Genomic DNA, 18,308 nt, shown 5'->3' with positions numbered 1-18,308 from the left:
TCGCGTGATTTTTTGCATGTATAAGACGCACCAGCAAAAATGTCAGGGAAAAAAGGGTGTCTTATACACAGAAAAATACGGTAGATAGTATTCAATGTATTCACGTGGTATTTGTGATCTGATGCATATGTAATGTCCACCTTATCACATTATTTATGTGACAGTGTTGGAGCTTGTTTCGCAGGAATTCTGGTTTCGGCGTTGGTACATGTGTCATTGGTTGGAAGGGAAAAATTTTTTATCACGTCTATGACTTGAAAATAAAAAAAAGGTGCAAATAAAATTAATGTTACGCAAATTTGGTCAGAACCAAACCCACGCGGTCTGTGTGGCAAGCAGGTGCTCTACCACTGAGCGATGGTATTGCTCAAAACTCGTTCAGAAAAAGCACTGTGATGGTGATGAAATGGAAGAAGTCTTCTTAACGCATGTAATATTGCATGGAAGGAGCACAGAATCGCACCTAATATCAGAGCATGTGAATGGTGAAATGAGTGGGTGTTTCAAAGGCCCACCTATCGCAAATGCTTGGACACATTTCATCATCATCAGCAGTAGCAGACGCTTCAACAAAGTGAACAGCTGCATGTATATAGGTTCGCGTGTTGGCCTATGCGGACACGCCATTCGCAAGAGGAATACGTAGTTATGGTGTAGTGGGCACATCACAACTGTGCTTGCAGTGGGCCTTTAGGACAGTTTGAAACAGCCTATGTTACGCGCACAGTTGTTCATTTTTTCACGGCATTCACTGAGAAGTGAAGCAGGTGAGCAGCTCAGAAGGTGACGCACACTACGTCCGATTGTGCTATCGCATTCAACTCATCCCACAAGTAATTTTTTTTCCACATTGCCTTTCTGTTTAATGCATGTGCCCTCATAAAATTTGCCTTCAATGTGGAAGGCAAATTTCAATGTGGAAGGCAAATTTCAATGTGGAAGGCAAATGTGGAAGGCTTTGTATTTTGTGTCTTCCACGACAGAAACCTTGCCCTGTGCCTAATGAAAAAGCTGTGAATCCATATTTTATCAGAGAACTTTCCCTTGCGAGTGGGCACCCGTTTCATCATTTATGCCTTCCTTGGTCTGTGTGCTTGAGTAAGCTCTTTTTTCCGTCAAGATTAGTCTTGTGTGGATAGTAAATTTTATGTTCGAAGGGAATTCAAAGCGAATAGTGATTTGGTCAAATAATTTTAAATTGAATTTGAATAGAATATATCACATGTTATACCGAAAAATAAGCATATTTGTCACGACTCTACTAACTTGCACAAAATTATTTTCAAATTGCGCAGGTTGAAATGGGATAAATTGTGCAGAAAAAAAGAACACATGCAAATTTAATTTTTTGCAAATTTAATTTGCAAATTTAATTGTTTGTGAAATGTGTTACGTTACATCACACAAGTCAGTATATCAGGCTTTTTTTAAACTTAAAAAAAACAAATGATGCGAGGGCAATGTGCTCATATAACTTTAAAGTGGGGTTTCACGGAAGTGCGGAATTTTTCTTGGTATGTGTATTCACAGTATAGTGATCGTTTACTGCAGTGAAAACGTCTTTACAGGGGCATTATATGCGGACAAATATACACTTGAGGAGCATTTTTTTAAATAAGCCAAATTCTGAGCCAAAACTAGCTCAAAAAAGATCGTATTCTCATATACATACTATCAACTTTTCTATAAAACTGTAATAGTAAATGGGTAGCTATCATCATAATTTATTAATACTGTTTTAGAGAAAAGTTGGGAGTATGTATACACCTATAGAGCCTTATTTGATTTTTAGGTTTGATTCTGGATATGGCCCATTTAGAAAAAAAGCTCCTCACTTATTTGTTCACTTTCAATAGTTCGAAGTTTTGAATAGTTTTGAAGTGCTCGAATGTTTGCACGAGCCTAGTTATGATGAAAAGTTAATATCATGGACCTTTGCTGCTTTATGTTGTGGTACATGCGTCTTGCATAAGTTTGTACATCGTTTGTTACCATGTCACTATCTCACTCTAATCCCTGTGATCACTATTTTATTTGCCACAATGTCACAATATCAGCATTCTCCATCACTTGAATTTGTTAACACTTGAAGAAGGTTATCGCTTGAGATCTTTTCCATGACTTGGACAAAGCATGTAGACGTAGGCAAGGTGTCAATTGGGAACCTTGTAGCTTACTTCAATGAAACGTATTTATGAACACACCAGTTGTCCGTCAAACAAGTAAGAGACATCACAGAATGAAAATGTGTGGATTGCATTGAGTGAAGGAGCTAAAGAAAGTTTATAGTACATAATTTGCTGCCAAGTTATAATCATTATCTTGTTAGTCACAATACCAGCATTGTCCATCACTAGAATGTGTAGTATGTGTGCTCCTTTTCTCTGTCCGTGTTTTTTGTGCGGCCTTTAAAGGGGCCCAGTGACATAAATTATGCGTGTAGTTTTTATTGCTGCTCTTTGAACAGTGGAACGCACTGATAGTGTTGCGCGAGTGGCAGTGCAAAAAGCAAAGCTGCTATAATTTTATTTCAATAGAGAAACCACATTGGTTTTGGCCTAGAGTAACTCACAATGGCTATTTTGTGATTGGCAGTAATGCTTTGATCACATGGGAGTGATGATATTGACCGTACGTTTTGACTGGTTTGACGCTACAAGCCTCACGTAATATTCATATGATTCCAGCTAGGCCACGCTGTTGTGCACTAAAAATTATCAAAGCATTTTATATATTTTCTTAGATACAAAACGATCTTTGTTTTTAAATATGAAATTTTGAAAACAACTGTAGAATGGTGCTTGTTACATTGCAGTGGGTGTTATAGCAACGTGCAGGTTCTTAGTTAATGGGTGTCCGAGCCGTCGCCCCAGACTCCCACGAAAAGACGAGGCCGTTTGTACGCCACACTTTATACACACGAAAAACGAACACACATAACATGGACAGGCTATTTAAAGAATCCTTCACTGTCTCTGTGAACTATCAAAGTCCTAAACTAACCGTCCCTCCTTTTTAGCATGGACGCAAGACATGAGGTCGGTCTCACCGAGGTTCGTTGCTACGTCTTGAGCTGGCTCGCGTTGTCCGCACGGTCAACCAGGCGACTAGTTGATGGGTAGGCTCCGCCCCCGCAGCCACGTCGCGGCTGGACACATCTGCTGGAGCTCGAGCCCGTAGCCCGACAGCTCCGCGTTGCTCGCACGGTAGACCAGGTGGACCCGTTGGCGCGGTAGACCAGGCACTACCACCGGCCGCGTCCCGGCCGGACACCTCTGCTGGAACTCGTGCCCGTAGCCCGACAGCTCCGCGTGTCCTCAAGCACAGGATGCCTTGAAGCCGCAGCACGTCAGCGACGCACGGCCGTGGCAGGTAGAACGTGGCAGGTAGGCCGGGCTCGACTGTTACTAGGCTCGGGTCCGGAACCCAACGGCCGAGTCGAGAGCCCCGTCTTCCTCGTTCCTTCTCGTACCTTCGCCGCCACGCTACTCAGCGCTCGTGCTACCTTCGTCGTTGTCTGCTTCAAGCGCGCACTTTGTATGGCGCGCACTTTGAATGGCGCGCACTTTGAAGCTTCGCGCACGACACATATCACAAAAGCCCCCCCTTAAATGAGTTTTTTCTTTTTTTTTTTTAAAAAAAAAAAAAAAACTGCTGACACGTGCGCGGTCTGTAAACCCCTTCACTGTATATGTCCTCTGAATAGTTCACATGTCGAGGTCCAATATTTACTAAATACACAAGAACACCGTTAAATACACTGACATACTTTGAGTGTCCAACACCCAATATCACAGTGCTTGAAGTCCGAACTCTTGGCTCACAATCTACTCATGAAGTCCGCACCGGTATTCTCCGACCCTTTTATATGCTGAATGCTAAATGAGTATTCTTGCAATGCCAGGCTCCACCTCAGGACCCTACTGTTCAAGTGTCTGGCTCGGGCTAAGTACTGTAGAGGTTGGTGATCTGTTTGTACAACAAACTGGTTCCCATACAAAAAAATGTGAAACCTTTGTACCGCCCATACCAATGCCAAACACTCCCTCTCTATGGTAGAGTAATTCTTTTCCCGGGGCAGCAACTGGCGGCTTGCATAAGATACAGGGTGTAACAATCCGTCATGTTCCTGCATTAATATCGCTCCGATGCAGGTGTCAGATGCGTCCGACCGAAGTACAAACCTTCGCTCCGGATCAGGAGCCTTTACAATTGGTCCAGAAGCAAGGGCTTGCTTAAGTGTTTCGAATGCCGTCTCTCTTTCAGGATTCCAACAAATCTTATTTCTCTCCTTTTTCCTAGTTAGTTCGGTGAGAGGCTGAGCTTTCTCCGCATAATGGGGAATCATATCGCGGTAATATCCCGCCAATCCAAGAAACGATCGAAGCTGCTTCTTTGTTTGAGGTTTTTGTGCATTGGCAATCTTCTCGACAGTACTATCCACTGCTCGGATGGTCCCTCCTCCTAAACGATGGCCTAAAAATACGACGGAAGTCATAGCGATTTCGCATTTCTGGGGTTTGATAGTCAATCCTGCTTCTCTCACTCTGTGCAGGAATTGCTGCAATGTGTCTAAATGCTCTTTCCATGTCATAGTAGCGATGAGAACATCGTCTATATAATGCGCTACGTTCGGGAGGCCTTGGAGAAGTGTTCTCATCAAACGCGTGAACACTGCAGACGCAGTTTTGATTCCAAATGGCATGTAGATAAAGTGGTAATGTCCGGTCTGAGTTGAAAATGCGGTTACCGATCTCGACTCCAGTTCCAGTGGAACTTGCCAGTATCCTTTGGTAAGATCGAATTTCGAGAAAAACCTCTTGGTCCCAACCTCTGCGAACATCATATCCGTCCGTGGTATGGGTTCCGCATCTGATATCAACACCTCGTTGATGCGACGAAAGTCTATGCATGTCCGATAAGTTTGATCTGGCTTCTTAATTAGCACCAAGGGGGAATTGTATGGCGAATTGGATCGCTCAATCACCCCGAGCTTGAGCATATCTCGAACTTCCTTTTCAACCACTTCTTTCATCGCCAGTGGTAGTGGGTACTGCGGAGTGCAAATCGGATCCGGTGTTGTCAGTCGAAGCGGGCATTCCAGCAAATTGGTCTTTCCTGGCATTTCGGAAAACACATCTTGGTATTTGGTCAGAATCCGCTGGAGCTCAGCAGCTTCCTCTTCAGCCAGCCCTTCACCTATATTAATTGTCTCCACCCCAGTCCCTTGGTCAATAGTGTAAACTGGTATAGGTGAATCTGCCTCCTCTTCTTCCATCACTACGAATGACGCTGTTTGTGTAAACCTCTCCGGTTCGCGATCCTCGTAACGCTTTAACATGTTGATGTGGAACAACTTGGTGTCACGTCCCAAGTCCAACCAGTAGTCATGACTGCCCTTTTTCCCTGTGACCTTAAAAGGTCCTTTCCATTGCATGAGTAATTTATTTTCCGTAGTAGGGAGTAGAATAAGGGCCCGGTCGCCTACTTCAAGCTGACGTTTCGTGCTTCGCTGATCATAGTATTGCTTCTGTGATTTTCTTGCTCGTGTCAAGTTCTCATGAGCCAACTGCAGTGTTTTTTCAAGACGATCTCGCAGATCCAATACATATCCGTAAGTTGTCTTCGCCTCGTCGCCGATGTGTTCTCCAATCCATAATTCTTTTAACAAACTAAGTGGTCCTCTGACGTCACGCCCGTAAATAAGTTCGAAGGGAGAAAATCCCGTGCTGGTCTGAGGCACTTCACGATAGGCAAAAAGGAGTGGGGCAAGCAACCGATCCCAGGATCTTGGTTCCTCCTGGCAGAGCTTCCGCAACATCTGTTTTAACGTACCGTTAAATCGTTCCACCAACCCGTTACACATAGGATGGTAAGGTGTAGAACTGAGGTGCTTAATGGCCAGTAACTCGTTGACTTCTTTCATCAGTTCGGAAGTAAAACAAGATGCTTGATCACATAGAATTTCACGCGGGAATCCTACGCGTGAGAACATCTCCACCAGGCCCTCTGTTACTGTCGCCGAATCGATTGCTGGCAGGGCCACCGCGTCCGGGTAGCGCGTGGCGAAGTCCACCATGGTCAATATGTAGCGGTTTCCGTTTCTCGACACAGGTTTTAAAGGACCGATAATATCGATTGCCACTCGCTCGAAAGGGGTGTCGATCAACGGCATTACGCCCAGAGGCGCCTTGCCCACTTTACCTTTTGGATATGCTCTTTGGCAAATGTCACAGGATCGCACGTATCTCTTTACTTCTTCCTGAACTCCTGGCCAATAGAATGATCCTAGTACTCGGTCAATTGTCCTCTTGATGCCTTGATGGCCCGCCATCAGACTTTCATGAGCTAGCTGCAGTACTTGGCTCCGCAGTTTGCGAGGAACAACTACCTGCTGTACTATCTTGCCGGAGGATAACCGATAATGGCGATATAAAACTCCCTTTTGCATAACAAACGAATATTCTGTCGATCCTCTCCCAAAAAACACCTGCCCAACTTTGTTCCTACAGAGATCTAGGCTCTTGTCCTCCGCCTGCTCAATCTTGAAGATTCGTTGGTTGATATTCAAAGCGGTTGCTTTCACCGAATCCAACGAAGTACTTGAATTCTTGACTACGCTGATCATTGGTCTCTCGTAGCGATCTGCTTTCATCACCCCTAATCTCTCCTTGACGCTTTTAGACTTCGTCTTCCTTTCCGACAGTCCCTCGCTCCACCTGCTATCTGGATCATTGGGATCACGGGATCCTGGCACGTTTCCCACGATGACGTCATACAATGGGGAAGTCATGCATTTAACGATCACCGTACCAGAAAAATAGGGCGAAAATATCTCCACTTTTGCTTCGGGAACTTTTATTCTGCTCCCATCGGCTAAAAATACTGTCGTCATAGCTCCTGTCAGCACTTCGTCGGGCACGAGGGAACGTCGCACAACCGTCGTGTTACTTCCTGTATCCCGAAGAACAGAGACAGGCTTACCAAATAGGAGACCCTGGAGAACTGGCATCTGATATTTCGTTGCCATTTGTTGCGTGTTTACTGCCCCCGACACATTATTCTCGGGCCCGCCGCCGGATGCGTTATCATTGTCTTTAGAGTTCTCTTCGGACAATATACATGAAGCCTTTTTATACGTGGCGGGTTTCTTGGTGCAAACTTGGGTATCGTGTCCTGCCCTACGACAATGCCCACAGTAAGGTTGCTTCGTCCGAGCGCGACAATCTGAGGCTTTATGGCCGATTTTGTTGCAAACAAAACATTGCACTGAAGTTTTTGAGGTCGTGCTCCCACTTTTCACAGCCATGCCGTTTTCAGCCTTTTCTCGGAAAACAAGCAGGTTAGACTGTCGCTGTGCCTCTAAAAACTGATCTGCCGCTTCAGCCATTTCTTCAAGTTTACGGCAATTCTTTTCACGCAAAAAGAGCGCCACTCGATCATGACACTTACTGATGAACTGTTCAGCTACAATCAGGTCACGAACTGACGCGTATTCTTTGTCTACTTTCGACATTTCCACCCATCGGTCGAAAAAACTCATTAATCGTGCAGCGTACTGCCGGCCGGTTTCTCCCTCTTGAGGCTTACTGTGCCGGAACTTCTCACGGTACCCTTCCGCTGTGAAGCGAAATCGCTGAAATAGAGCCAGTTTCACTTTCTCGTAATCAAGTGCATCTTCAGGGGATAGGCGACCAAACACTTTTAGCGCTTCTCCGCTTAGGCACAAACTCAGAGCCGTGGCCCACTTGTCTCTAGGCCACTCTTGCCCTGTCGCCACATTCTCGAACCTTTTTAAGTACGCATCTAGGTCATCCCGGTTTTCATCAAATCCTGGTATAAAATTATGAGGATTGACGTTGGAAGACACCCTTGATGATCGACCTATGTCTGCCCCGACAGGCTCTCTGGCGGTTTCAGTCTGAGTCAGTTGAAGGCGCAATTGGATCGTCCTTTGGGCCTGCTCCTCGACTTGTAATTGCAACTGCATTTGTTCCTTCTTCGCCTCTCTTTCTGCCGCCCTTTCCTCACGAGCTCGAGCTTCTCGCTCATCAATCCAAGTTTTCAATTCCGCACCTTCCAAACCCATGCGCATGGCCAACGCCATTAAATCTGTCGAGCTCATCTTTTCCTCACTAATCGTCAGCCTGACTCAAGCGATACAAATGGCCTCGTCCTGTCGCAGCGGACGCCAGTGTTACATTGCAGTGGGTGTTATAGCAACGTGCAGGTTCTTAGTTAATGGGTGTCCGAGCCGTCGCCCCAGACTCCCACGAAAAGACGAGGCCGTTTGTACGCCACACTTTATACACACGAAAAACGAACACACATAACATGGACAGGCTATTTAAAGAATCCTTCACTGTCTCTGTGAACTATCAAAGTCCTAAACTAACCGTCCCTCCTTTTTAGCATGGACGCAAGACATGAGGTCGGTCTCACCGAGGTTCGTTGCTACGTCTTGAGCTGGCTCGCGTTGTCCGCACGGTCAACCAGGCGACTAGTTGATGGGTAGGCTCCGCCCCCGCAGCCACGTCGCGGCTGGACACATCTGCTGGAGCTCGAGCCCGTAGCCCGACAGCTCCGCGTTGCTCGCACGGTAGACCAGGTGGACCCGTTGGCGCGGTAGACCAGGCACTACCACCGGCCGCGTCCCGGCCGGACACCTCTGCTGGAACTCGTGCCCGTAGCCCGACAGCTCCGCGTGTCCTCAAGCACAGGATGCCTTGAAGCCGCAGCACGTCAGCGACGCACGGCCGTGGCAGGTAGAACGTGGCAGGTAGGCCGGGCTCGACTGTTACTAGGCTCGGGTCCGGAACCCAACGGCCGAGTCGAGAGCCCCGTCTTCCTCGTTCCTTCTCGTACCTTCGCCGCCACGCTACTCAGCGCTCGTGCTACCTTCGTCGTTGTCTGCTTCAAGCGCGCACTTTGTATGGCGCGCACTTTGAATGGCGCGCACTTTGAAGCTTCGCGCACGACACATATCACAGTGCTATACTCCATCTCAGAACTTCCTTTCATCACTGTGAAGGCTACAGGGCCCCGGTAGCGAACGAGATGGGCAACTAGCCTCTCGACATGTATTCATCCGCATTGCGTCTACCTAGCATCTGTTTGCATGCATAGGGCGAGTGAAGCGAATTGATGGCATCGCAAAGAAAAATAAAATTGGCCGCACCTGTTGCAGTTGGTGCTCTGTGCTTCGAATTTATCAAGTTGTCATTGTGCTTTGTATGACGCTTAAATTACAGACCGATGTTTGTATTTGCTTTAGAATAATGTGCTGATGCTTTGACAGCAATGTGGTAATTTTAACAACCATAACTGAATTCTCTGTTGGTTAGGCTGAACAGACATGGCTAAACAAACAGCTTATCTCGCTAATAACAACAGAATTTACCTGATGCTTTGTCCTCAGCCTAAGATGGCACTAATTGATGGCTCATTTTTTCATTTGTTGCTGCCAGTGCAGTGGGCGAGTAAGCACTAGTTCAAATTGAAGCGGGCAGTCATATCTGCATGGACGCTGGCATGTTGATTTGTATAACTACTGCTACCAGCACTTAGTAATGCAGCTATTCACGGCACAATGACACCAGTGTGAAGAAAAATAAACATATGATGCATCGATGTGGTGTAACATCTTTCAAACAAGGGCAAATATCACTGTCAATTGTAAGGTAATAACGTCTGGAACTATGTTTCGCTGCGTAATTGTATGGCTTGCTCACACCCTGTAGCCTCGGTTGTGCTGAATGGTAGTGGTGGGATGGAATATAGGTGCGTTGCACAATGGCCACCACGAGACAAGTCCTCCGCCATGTAAGAGGCACGCAGGGATTGGAACTGGCCTTTGATGTCAACTGGGAGAATGAAATGAAACTTTTTTCTCATTCCCTACTGGGCTTTTGCAGTTATATGACTAATAACTTGTCTTGACATGCAGCAATTTCAATACACTAAAATCTCGATGATACGTGTTCAAAGGGCGCCTGTAAAGTATTCATATCATCCCGAATTCGCATGAGCCAAAAACCAGTTGAAGCTGATCAGGAAGATGAACAAGAACTTTATTGGGGTAAACTAATGCTTACTCAAAAAACATCCATGATTTTATTTTGGACTTTTCTGCCTTCACCGCCTCTTGAATAATGGCCATGGTTTCCACACTCATGTTGCTGGCACTTAAAGCGCGTTCACACTTGGCATCGAAAGGAGGGAAAGCAACAACACTTATTGTAAATTCACTCGCTTTGCCGCTTAAGTGGCCGGAAGAACGCATTGCGAGGTCGACTTGAAAAAAATCATTCACACGGTAGAATTCAAGTGAAATTGCCAGAGTGGCCACGAAACAACAATCGGGCCCACTGAAAATTGTTCAAATTCGTTCTGCCTACCACTGCCTCCTTGGCCTCCTGAGAATTTACGCCATTTTGCCCATTTCCTGAGCATTAAAGTTCGTAACGAGTCCTAGTTATGCATTCAAAGCACTCAAAAGAAACAGTTTACACCACTACAAAGGTTAGTTCGGGAGATAAGTCAGCAGAAGCGACACGAGCGGATGCACTGACAGCGATGCCGACGGATTCAGCCAGCAGTAAAAAAGCAAGCGAGACACCTTAGGTCATGCCAACTCGCTCCTGCTGCACCTGTTACTTTCGGTGTTCACAGTGATCATAATATAAACCAGACTCTCGATGAAGGCGTTGTTGTCAAGGCTGTTAACTTTGTCGTTCTGCGCATGTAGTTCGCGACTGCATCGATGCAAGTCACCGCCGTTGCCTTTGCCACCATGTTGAATTTGCGGCTCGTTGTTTACATCACGTGGTTTGAGACCTAGTGCAGCCTGTGTAGCATAAGTTGTGAAGCAAATAGGTGATCCGCTATCATGTGGTAGAAAAATTAGTCTCGTGAGGATTTTTTCACGTCAGCCTCGCGGCGTAGTTTTCTGGCCACTTAGGTGGCTAAAAATTCTCGTGAGTTTTGCCACGTTCACTCTCTTCCAGGCACGGTGTGAACGAGCCTTCCGCCCACAGACAAGCCGCGTTGCGCCGTTTGCGTGCAGCGATCAATCGCGCGTTCGTATCATCAGCTGTGGCTGGGGAACTTGTTTGTATAACACCTAATCACGGCGTACTTGGTATAATGTCAATTCAAAGGAACCTTAAAATTCGTATCATTGCAAAATTTGCATCAACCGTAATCGTATCATAGAGATTGTACTGTAATTCTTTTTGTGTTTATCTCACTATTCAGCACTACACGCACTCCAGCGCTGCAGACTGCTGACAAAAAAGCATTGCAGAGTACCTTTAATGATGTTATCGTACCAACTTGCTGAGCAAGACACCTGTCAGACAGTAACATCTTGCTGGTGTGCTTGCAGGGCTGCCTCACTTTGCAGCTGGCTACATGAGGAATTGGGGCCGAGACACGTTCATCGCACTACGGGGCCTCTTTTTGCTTACTGGCCGGTTCCAGGAGGCAAGGTAACGTATGATTCTGTGCTGCCCCATAACTTTGTACATAGCCGCACCTCTCACCATTTGTTGATGCTACCTTAGTATAAACTTTCAACGGTCACACAATTAGCAGAAACGCTCCACGATTTCTATAGAAATGTCGATGCCCACATGTACGAAAATGCGCGAAAATGACTGATGTAATTTGTGTGGATTTCAGGAAAGCTTTCGATAAGGTTTCTCACCGTAAGTTACTTTTTAAGCTTGAAAGATTAGGTACGAGCGAAGAAGTTTTAAAATGGATAGGAGCTTATTTATCAATGCGTCAACAGCATGTAAGAATTGAAAGCTATACTTCAAGACCACTACGCGTGTACTCAGGCGTTTTCCATAGGTCTGTTTTAGGACCAATTCTTTTTCTGATATTTGATAATGATATATGTTCAATGGTTAAGGCACCTATTGAAATGAAACTGTTTGCAGATGACTGCTTGATTTATTCCCCAGTGACTTGTGAAAGCTAGCCAATTAATCTGAACAGGCTCTTGCTGGCATTAGATGAGTGGTGCAAAAAGTTGGACATGGAAATGAAGTATGGCAAGACAACATCCACGCATATTCACTCAGGTGGGCGGCAACTGTCTTTCATGTACCACATCGGAAATCGACCTTTAAATAATGCCGCTTGTTTCAAATACCTAGGAGTTAGTATCATGCACACATGTCTTCTAAGGCGATAACATGATAACATGTGTTCTAAGGCGAATAAAAAACTTCATTTCCTCAAGAAAAAGCTGGAACATGCCACACCAGACGAGAAACTAACTGCTTACAAAGCATTCATAAGAGCAGTCTTAGAGTACGCTAGTATTGTCTGGTCCCCTCACCAAAGGGTTTTGAGGACTAAAATTGAGAGAATACAAAAATTAGCAGTCCATTTCATATGTGGTAAATATCAACGCACACACTCCGTCACGGCCTTGTCAGAGTCCTGTGAGCTTGGGTCTTTAGAATATTGTAGACGCAAACAACGCCTCCAATTTCTTTTTAAAATTATAAGTGGGCAAACAAAAATAAACAAGTATTTATATCTTCAGCCAACTGGAAGGCGACGTGATCGTCTTAATAATAGTAGAGCTATTCAACCCTATTTCACACGCAGAATGCTTTCCGCCACTCCTTTTTTCCAGACGCAACAGAAATGTGGAATAGCTTACCTGATTTAGTTGTGCAACAAACGATGTAAATCAACTTTGTGGTGTCTTGAAATGGTGAGCGCCACCACCATGCTCTTGGAGTGAACGAACACAGCAGACGCGGTTGTCCAAACCAAACGATACACACACTTATTTAACTAATTTAGAACGACGATATCGTCAGCCGAATGATTATACATCAATTGTAATTAATACTCGAAGACGTCTTTACACAATATTAAACAACACTCAACAACATGACAATCAAGGCGGTGTCTCTAACGCCTGACTCACCACGTGGGCCTACCGCAGGCGGCCCACGGTTGCGTCCACGGCAGACACCCACCACGAGAGACAACCGTTCCCGCCAAACGCCACCACCCAAAGAGACCAGCTTATTTCCCGCTCGCCACTACCAAGGCTTGTCACCGCCCGCGCTATACTATGATGATGATGATAGTGGTGATCAATACTCGCAAACACAACGCCACCTACCACACAGTAGTTGTAACCCAAAATGCAGCTCTTAGGCAAAACACGTGCGCCACGCAGCGCAAACAACTTTACAGGGGGTAAAGTTGTGGGGTAAAGGTAAAGCACCCTCGCAATTTAAAAGATGCTTTATACAGCTTTCTCTGCAGTGATAATTGCTAACTTCTGTTAGCAGCATTTGTTTCTCGATTTTTAATCAGCATAGTAACTGCTGTTTATTTCTTCTTTTCATGGTGATGATTATTGATCTCTTATTTCTGTGATATTGAATACTGCTTTATTGTGTGAATATTATGTATTATGTAACACCCTCCCTGTAATGACCAATAGCACGGGGTTTACAGTATCAAATAAATAAATAAATAAATAAAAACTTCCAAAACTAGGGACAAAAGAACATGGCACATGCAAGCTCTAACTTCCAACTGAATTTTACTGTTAAGACACATATGTAGGCACATACTTTCATGTTTTCTCGGCCCGTAATCTGCCACCATCACAGTATTATTTCATGTACTATTCCTTTTTTTAAAAGCAGTTATACCACTTGTTCTGCCTATTGCACTGTCCTTGCTTAGCTTTTGAAAGTGAAATCATTTATTCTGTATTTTTGCAAACATTTTTTTTTTTAGAGAAGCCTCGAAGCTTCTCTAAAAAAAGAGAAGCTACGGTGTTAGAGAAGCTTCGAGGCTTCTCTAACACCGTAGGCACGGTTTGCGCTGAACATAGTCTAACAGGGTGATAACAAAGCTTGAGGAAAAGAACATGGCAATATGTCTCCGGAAGATAGCTTTTGCTAGTTTAAAAAGTACTTCAACATGCATTGCAGCATACCAAATTCTGCACAATGAAATGCTCCTTCTGAAAAGTATATGTTGTAGAGCAACAAAAATATCTTGACACAAATAAAAATAGGAAAAGTGTACAATTTTAGTAGCCTGCTGGTAAGCAGTGCTATAAAAAATGCTATATATGCTAAAATATTCAAAACCGTGAAAAACTAAAATATATAATTTAAAGATAGGAATAATAATAATAAACCACTTCATTCCTCGTGCGATGCGGTGCAACATTGCTTGGTTTTTCGTGTTACACATGTGAACTCATACGCTTTTCTCAGTATTCTTTTTTGTTTTTGTTTTTTTGCAATGAAAGCCTGTAGGTGTTCTAATATAGGATGGATGCCCATGATGTGAATAATCCCTCTATCAATCATATGTATAAGGAACTTCACTATATCGTCTAGCATCACTTCTCTCCATGAGCCATATCTCTCCGCATAGGCTGGCTTTCCAATATAAGCTTCCAAGCGTATTTCTTTGAATTTTGCACATCATATTAAAGAAAATAACATTATAGCGCGCAGTTATAAAACGTTTTGCGCTGTTTCATAGTCGGGCCCAATGTGCTCCATTCGCCTTCTTGTCGCGAGGAAAAGCTCTGCAGCTGACGCCAGCTTGCCGCACCCCAGTGACGTGTCCCGTTACCAGAGTAGCTGTAAGATTGTGCTCAAACTTCAGCAGCTACACACTTGCGGCGGAGGAGACAACTTGAGGCCGTAAAGAAAACAAACCCTAGACAGCTGCAGGCTGGCGCAAAACATCACCGGCACTGAACTTCAAGCAGAGGTGCTGTCATCCTTGGACTCTAATCTAGTTTTCACTCAATACAGGTGCGGTTGCAAGATAGTTTTGAGTGGCGCGTGCACTCTGCAGCACAGCTGCACACCCATGCATGCTTGACGCCGCCGCCATAGGAGCGACCAGTGACACAGTTTTGAGTGGCGCGTGCACTCTGCAGCACAGCTGCACACCCATGCATGCTTGACGCCGCCGCCATAGGAGCGACCAGTGACACCAGTTGCGGCACTGCATTTGATATAACGATGCAAGCAAAACTAAAGCTGCTGGAAACTGGCTGAGAAGGCCGCCTCCACACGTTAGACATGTGGTGGACTTTCGGAAATATTTTTTGTCGAACAAATTTTTCCTTACTTCTATAGCAACGGTTTTCTATTGAATATCTGGTATAAATTTCTGGCAATTCTTAGTGATAAACACTTTCATATTGTGAAGCTGACAACCTTAATTTTATATTTCACTTGCGAAGGTTTTTTTGATTACAGAACTTTGATGTTACTGTTGCATAAGCACGACGGGCATGGACTTCTGTCAAGTTCACCAGCCAAGTGCATTTTTCCCACAACACACGCACATTGGTTTGCATAAAAGTCCGTCGAAAACCACTACGATGTCTAAACTGGCAAATTCAAATTGATTCTGAAAGTTAAGTGGCTGGACCAATTACTAGAAAGTGCTGGGTTTACGAGAAACGTATTCAACATGCTGAAATTGACGATCCAAAGTGTCGATCAGCGGCGATCCATTTGAATAGGCGCAGTAACGAAAGAGTTGAGGGTACAATAAATGATGATGATGATGATGATGATGATGATAATGTGTAACGATAGCTGCTCACCTGCACCACTTCAGCTCCACATACGACACCCAAATGTGATAATAGTGAAGTGAGCTCACAAGATGGATAAAAAACATCAGTTACACGCAAAGCTAGGAAGTTATACATAATACATGTGGCACTGTCAAGTGCTACACCTAGAAAGCACAATTTTTTGACAGGGCAGTGGAAGGTACGCTGATCATGCTTGGCCATTTCTGCTGCTTTGACTTTTTCTTGTGTTTTTTTTTGTCAGCACGAGTAAAGAGCATTTTTCATATTTTCAGTATAGTGAAGTTTACATGAAAGTACCTAGCAGCAATGGACTGCTAGCTAGTCCAAACATGCACTTTGCTAGGTCTCAAAAACCCAACTTTATAACTCTTGCATGGTACCTACCTTCAACAGGTCATTTTTACCTACAGCAATGTAGCATGTCTCACCCTTAAGGTATCCCTGACACCAAATTTGAAACTTCTGTTTGATAGTCCCATATGGGTGGGCACTTCTGACCGGCTATGATTAACGAACATTGCCTTTACAATAGCCCCGCCGTGGTGGTCTAGTGGCTAAGGTACTTGGCTGCTGACCCACAGGTCGCGGAATCGAATCCCAGCTGCGGCGGCTGCATTTCGGATGGAGGCGGAATTGTTGTAGGCCCATGTGCTCAGATTTGGGTGCACGTTAAAGAATTCCAGGTGGTCGAAATTTCCGGAGCCCTCCACTACGGCGTCTCTCATAATCATATGGTGGTTTGGGGACGTTAAAACCCACAAATCAATCAATCAATCAACCAATCAATTAATCACTCATTGCCTTTACAATATTTTAATTAGGTTTTGAAGTAAGCGTAAGTGCTCATCTGAATTGTCAGCACCTTGCGATATCGCCACTAGTGTGACATAGACAGAGGCCTCTCGTGGCACTTTACAGGAAAAGCGAGTATTGTTGACATCACAGAACATTTACGAGGCGCACATGAAATCTACTGGCACCCAGCGAGGGCTATTATTCCTCACCCCTCTTGCTCTGTTGACAGGCTGTCAAGGTGGTTTTGGAAATTTACGGTATTAACACGATTGTAGGTTGACCCATTTTTTCAAATTTAAGAACCCGATCAACTTAGAATCGAAACCGTACCTTGTACCGCTAGTTACGCAAAAGAAATGAGAAACCAGGGGCACCTCACTACGGTTAAATTTCTATGACTACGGTAAAAGCATAGTGTATTAATTAAATTACCATATTTCATACACTTTGATGTCAATAAAAATGATGCGCACAGATACAGGACGCCAATGCAGTCTCCCCAGAACAGCTTGGTAGCGTGGTGGAAAGCTGCGCTGATTAGCTCAGATTGGGCAGATCAAATATGGACCATCCAGCGAGCACGGGAGGTGGCTGAGAGCCAGGGTCTCTCCACCACCCCTGGCGCAGCTTAGGCCCACACCTCAGTCTGCTGGTTTGGATAAAGTTTGTTTACTCACTCACTTTTTCCTGCTTGAGGATGTTGCCTGTAGTTGCTTGTTAATGCTTTAATGTGCATTAACAGTAACAGTAGTGGTGGTAATGGTGGACGACATGGACCAGCCAGCAAATTGTGTGCCATTGTTTTTTCTGATGCTCAATAGTGACAGCTCCGAGTCGTAAAGATGTTCTTGCATGAACCATCAGATAGTAACAGAGATGCTAAAACTGCCATGAACAAGTGGAGATGTGACAGAATTTCACAGCTCAATGGAATACAATAAAAGTGCGTCAGTTCAAACATGCAGTTGATTCGAACTGATGCCCTGGTCCTGGCACAGCCCTGTGTATTTCTGTGAAGGGAACTCCCGATAATTTAAACTGGGAGTACTCGTTTTTCATTGCTCCATGCAGAAGGCAGCCCAGAGGGATCACAAGAGGTTGCAAAAGCAAACCAAACTGAAACAACAAACAGCAGTATTTCTCAGCAGATGAGATTTCTGATGCTGCGCTGGAGCTTTTGGGCAAGCAACAAACAATTATCATGGAGTTGCAAGAGAAGAAGTGCAAGTAAACTAAAATTAGGCTTATTCTGGTCCAAAGAACATTCACGGAAGACCCCGATTACTTATAATTTTGATTGCATTACTCAACTATCTAAATATGAATGGCATCATATATTTTCAGATTATGATTCACTGCTCACATGAATGTATACTGGTGGTTTTCTGGCACATCATTGACTGATGCATTAATTTTGTTTACTGATAAAAGCTCCATGAACTTAATCAACAAACTCACCTTCTACAAACCTGTAGTAGTGCATAGTGTGCAATGCTTCTTTGAGGTGGTTTCTTTGAGTTCAGCCTGCGCAGTGTGGTGCATTGTTTGTAAATTTTAGTGCCTGCCCACTAATTGGAACTCCACTTAATTTGAACAATTTTATAGTCTCGCTTGAGTTCAAATTAATGAGCCTTTACTGAAACTGGGTGCTAGATACTCTGGGCAACATTTCACTTGAAAGGTGGACCTTCCACTTCCGCATTGCTCCAGCAACACATGTTCCAGTCATGGAGATGTTGCATTTACGCCAGAGTCGAGTGCTCGCTTGCGAAATTCATTGGCTGCTCCGACTCTACTATTGGAATTCAACATTTGATACTGCAGCCACTGCATTGCTGCCTTCAACGTTTTCGTCGGCTGCCATTATTGTTTTTGCTCTTACAACTTGACT

General features: G+C 44.6%; 1 protein-coding gene across 5 annotated transcripts in view; it reads left to right on the top strand.

Moving 5' to 3' along the window:
* Window positions 1-18,308, top strand: part of LOC119181297 (glycogen debranching enzyme) — a 137,882-nt gene that overhangs the window by 71,651 nt on the left and 47,923 nt on the right. For all 5 annotated transcript variants that reach the window (XM_075874883.1, XM_075874882.1, XM_075874884.1 and 2 more), the window contains one exon: window positions 11,387-11,489. In XM_075874883.1, coding sequence (XP_075730998.1) covers window positions 11,387-11,489 — 103 coding nt within the window. The remainder of the gene's footprint in view (window positions 1-11,386; window positions 11,490-18,308) is intronic.

Source organism: Rhipicephalus microplus, chromosome 10, assembly GCF_043290135.1.
Source record: "Rhipicephalus microplus isolate Deutch F79 chromosome 10, USDA_Rmic, whole genome shotgun sequence".
Lineage (NCBI taxonomy): Eukaryota > Metazoa > Arthropoda > Arachnida > Ixodida > Ixodidae > Rhipicephalus > Rhipicephalus microplus.
This window is presented reverse-complemented; position numbering and strand designations above follow the sequence as displayed.